Below are 2,899 nucleotides of genomic sequence, written 5' to 3' on the forward strand. Positions count from 1 at the left end.
TCTAAAGCAACGGCATGCCATAGATGTCTTTTTCCCTATATTTTAATTTTTTTTCTTTCAGCATGTTGTCTACCATCCAATTCAATGTTCTCTTACATGCATATAGATTGAATTTCAAAACTAATTATCCGTTGATTAATTTTTATTTGGAAAATTTACATAGATACCTCACAATTCTTATGAATTACATATCTGACACCTAAACTTTTATATTCACATTTTATAGCAATTTTGGTGTTATAAATATATACGTGCAAAGTTGTTTTTCACTTTTCAAAAGCAAGTAACAGTGATATTTTTGATGTTTTATGTAAGATTTGAGTACTGTGTATGTAAATATGAAAGTTTAATGTGTTGTATTTATAAATACATAGGAGTTGTGTGGTATTTATGTAAATCTTCTTTTATTTTATATCAAATAAACCCAAGTTTGAGCTGGGCTGGCTTATTTGGGCTTAAATGTTTTGTTATCTTCCAGGCTTCTGACGTGGTGACTAGAGCGCATGAAGAATGCACATATCCAAAAAGCCCAGCTTTTCATCTCGGGCTTTTGTCAGCACTTGCTCTAGCGCTGGCTCAGGCTATTATAAACTTTTTTGCTGGGTGCATTTGCTGCAGGAGAAATCTAAGCCGCTTCAACACTAACTGGAATGTAGCACTGATATCTTTTGCTGTCTCTTGGTAATCTTCTGAACCATATGGATATCATTTTTTATGAATTGATACAAATCCAACACCTAAATATTAAGTTTATATATATCTCACCCGAATCTTTCATATTACATAAAAAAAATACCTCCATTTTAATGAAATACACCTTTTCATGTATAGGTAAAATGGCATGTATTTAAAAGTTGAAGTTTTGGTGTTAGATATGTAAATACAATAGAATTGTGTGGTATGTATGTAAATTGGAATTGAGTGTAGGGCTGTCAATTTAGTCCGCTCGAAGATTGATTCAAATTTTGGCTCGGATCGAGATCGGATCGGAATAAACAGGCCAAGTGATGAGCCAAAATTTCGTATCGATTTTTTTTTGAGCCGGTATCAGATTGTTAACAACTTATGGCTATGAATCTAGTGAATTTAGCTCGAAGATCATTAATCGCTCATAAATTAATTTGAATTTTGGCTCGAATCAAGATGAGATCGAAATAAACTAGCCCAGCTAATGTAAATCTTGCAATCTAGTAAAAAACCGAACTTTTATGTTCTTCCATTGCCTGAACTCAACAGTTCTATCATCCACACAGGTTCAGTTTTGTTATAGCATTCCTTCTACTACTGGCCAGTGCCGCACTGAATGACAAGAGAGGGATGGAGGACATCTACTTCGGCAAAAACTGCTATGTTCTGAATGCCGGAGTCTTCTCTGGAGGGGCCGTTCTATCTCTTCTGAGCATCTCTCTTGGAATTATATACTTTGCAGCTCTCCATTCACCCAAGAGCTTCAATCCCTGCTGGCCGCGGCGCCAGCAAAATCACGGCATCGCTTTAGGGCAACCGCAGATCCCTCGGCAGAGCGACGAACCGGTCTTCGTGCACGAAGATACTTACAACAGGCAGAGAATTCCTTGAAACGGTTCTTATAAACTTCCAACAAGTTCTTTCATCATTTTTTTTTTCCTCAAAAAGTTTTTCCTTCATTATTAGATACTTACACAGGGCTGGAAGATTTGATTGATTTTTTAAATTTTTAGAAAGATTTTTGCAATTAGAGCTGTCAAAACGGCTCGGTGTTCACAAACAGCTAAGTTAAACAGTGGATTTGTTTGTTAAATAGAATAAAACTTATTAAATTATATTCAAATGATGTTTTAATATAAACAATAATTTTTAAATCTTATCTCAATCCTTAACATTTTATGGCTGTCAATCATTAACATCTTATGGCTATGTGATTAGGTTTATCAAAACGACTCTTTGTTCGTGAACGGCTCTTGTTTGACTCGCTAAACAAACGAGCCAAACACAAGCTGAGCATTGGCCCACTCGTGTTCGGCTCGTTTACACCTCTACTTGCAATTAGGCAATCTTATTGAAACCTTGCAGATGATTTTTGCAGCCTTACAAATGAATCTGATAGGCAAAATTAATTAAATGAATAAAAATTAAATTTTATGCATAAATTAAATGAATTTTGAGAGAATGATCAGCTGTTTGACTTGCTAGAAAAAAAAAAGGTGTATGTTGTATTTTATTAACAGGAGTTATAGAAATCTTGATGGTTGCTGGTATAAATTTCAAATTATCTAGTAAAACTATTTGTAATTCATTCCTCGGTTCATTTTCAATTCATTTGAAATTTGTTAGATTTGTATAAAGGGTTTGGTTTTTAGCCATCTCTCTATTGGCCATTGCCAGTCGTCCGCCGCCCGACGGTCGTCGCCTGCGGCCTATTGCCCTACCCGTCGCAGCTAACTAGCTACCTATTTTACATTAATTTCATTTTTTTTTTGAAGCCAAACAAAAAAATAAAGCGTAGAAGTGATGCATTTATTTTATACTGAATCAAATAATTTCATTATGTCAAATATAATGCATTACTTTTACATTGCATTTGGTTTGCATTACAGCCCATTTGTTTTGATGTGACATAAAATAAACACAAGCGTTTCAAATTTCTTTAGTTTGGTTACCATTAAACTCAAAGCAGAATTAAAATACTCAGAATTTATAATTCCTGAAACAGTTAGTTAATTGATTTGTTTTTTTTATTTTTTTATTTTGAAGAACAATAAATAATTAAAGATAATAAAAATCATCCGTAGTTGAAAGGTAGGTCGCTTCTAATAGTTTTTTTGTATTTCAAAGATTGAATGGAGCGCAATATCTTTTTACTTGTTTCAGAGAAGTTGCACGCAGATGTTTATTATTATTATTATTATTATTATTATTA

The 2,899-nt window shown here is 33.5% G+C and overlaps 1 protein-coding gene across 1 annotated transcript; it reads left to right on the forward strand.

The window, feature by feature from the left end:
• Nucleotides 1-478: 478 nt before the first annotated feature.
• Nucleotides 479-1,723, forward strand: LOC110036570 (the record flags this gene model as incomplete). Its single annotated transcript, XM_020741047.1, has 2 exons — nt 479-681; nt 1,254-1,723. Coding segments are annotated over 2 exons (528 nt in total), but the record flags the coding sequence as incomplete, so codon positions are not given.
• Between the last annotated feature and the right edge of the window lie 1,176 nt (nt 1,724-2,899).

The sequence above is a fragment of the Phalaenopsis equestris genome, unplaced genomic scaffold (assembly GCF_001263595.1).
Source record: "Phalaenopsis equestris unplaced genomic scaffold, ASM126359v1 Scaffold208684, whole genome shotgun sequence".
NCBI classification, from domain to species: domain Eukaryota; kingdom Viridiplantae; phylum Streptophyta; class Magnoliopsida; order Asparagales; family Orchidaceae; genus Phalaenopsis; species Phalaenopsis equestris.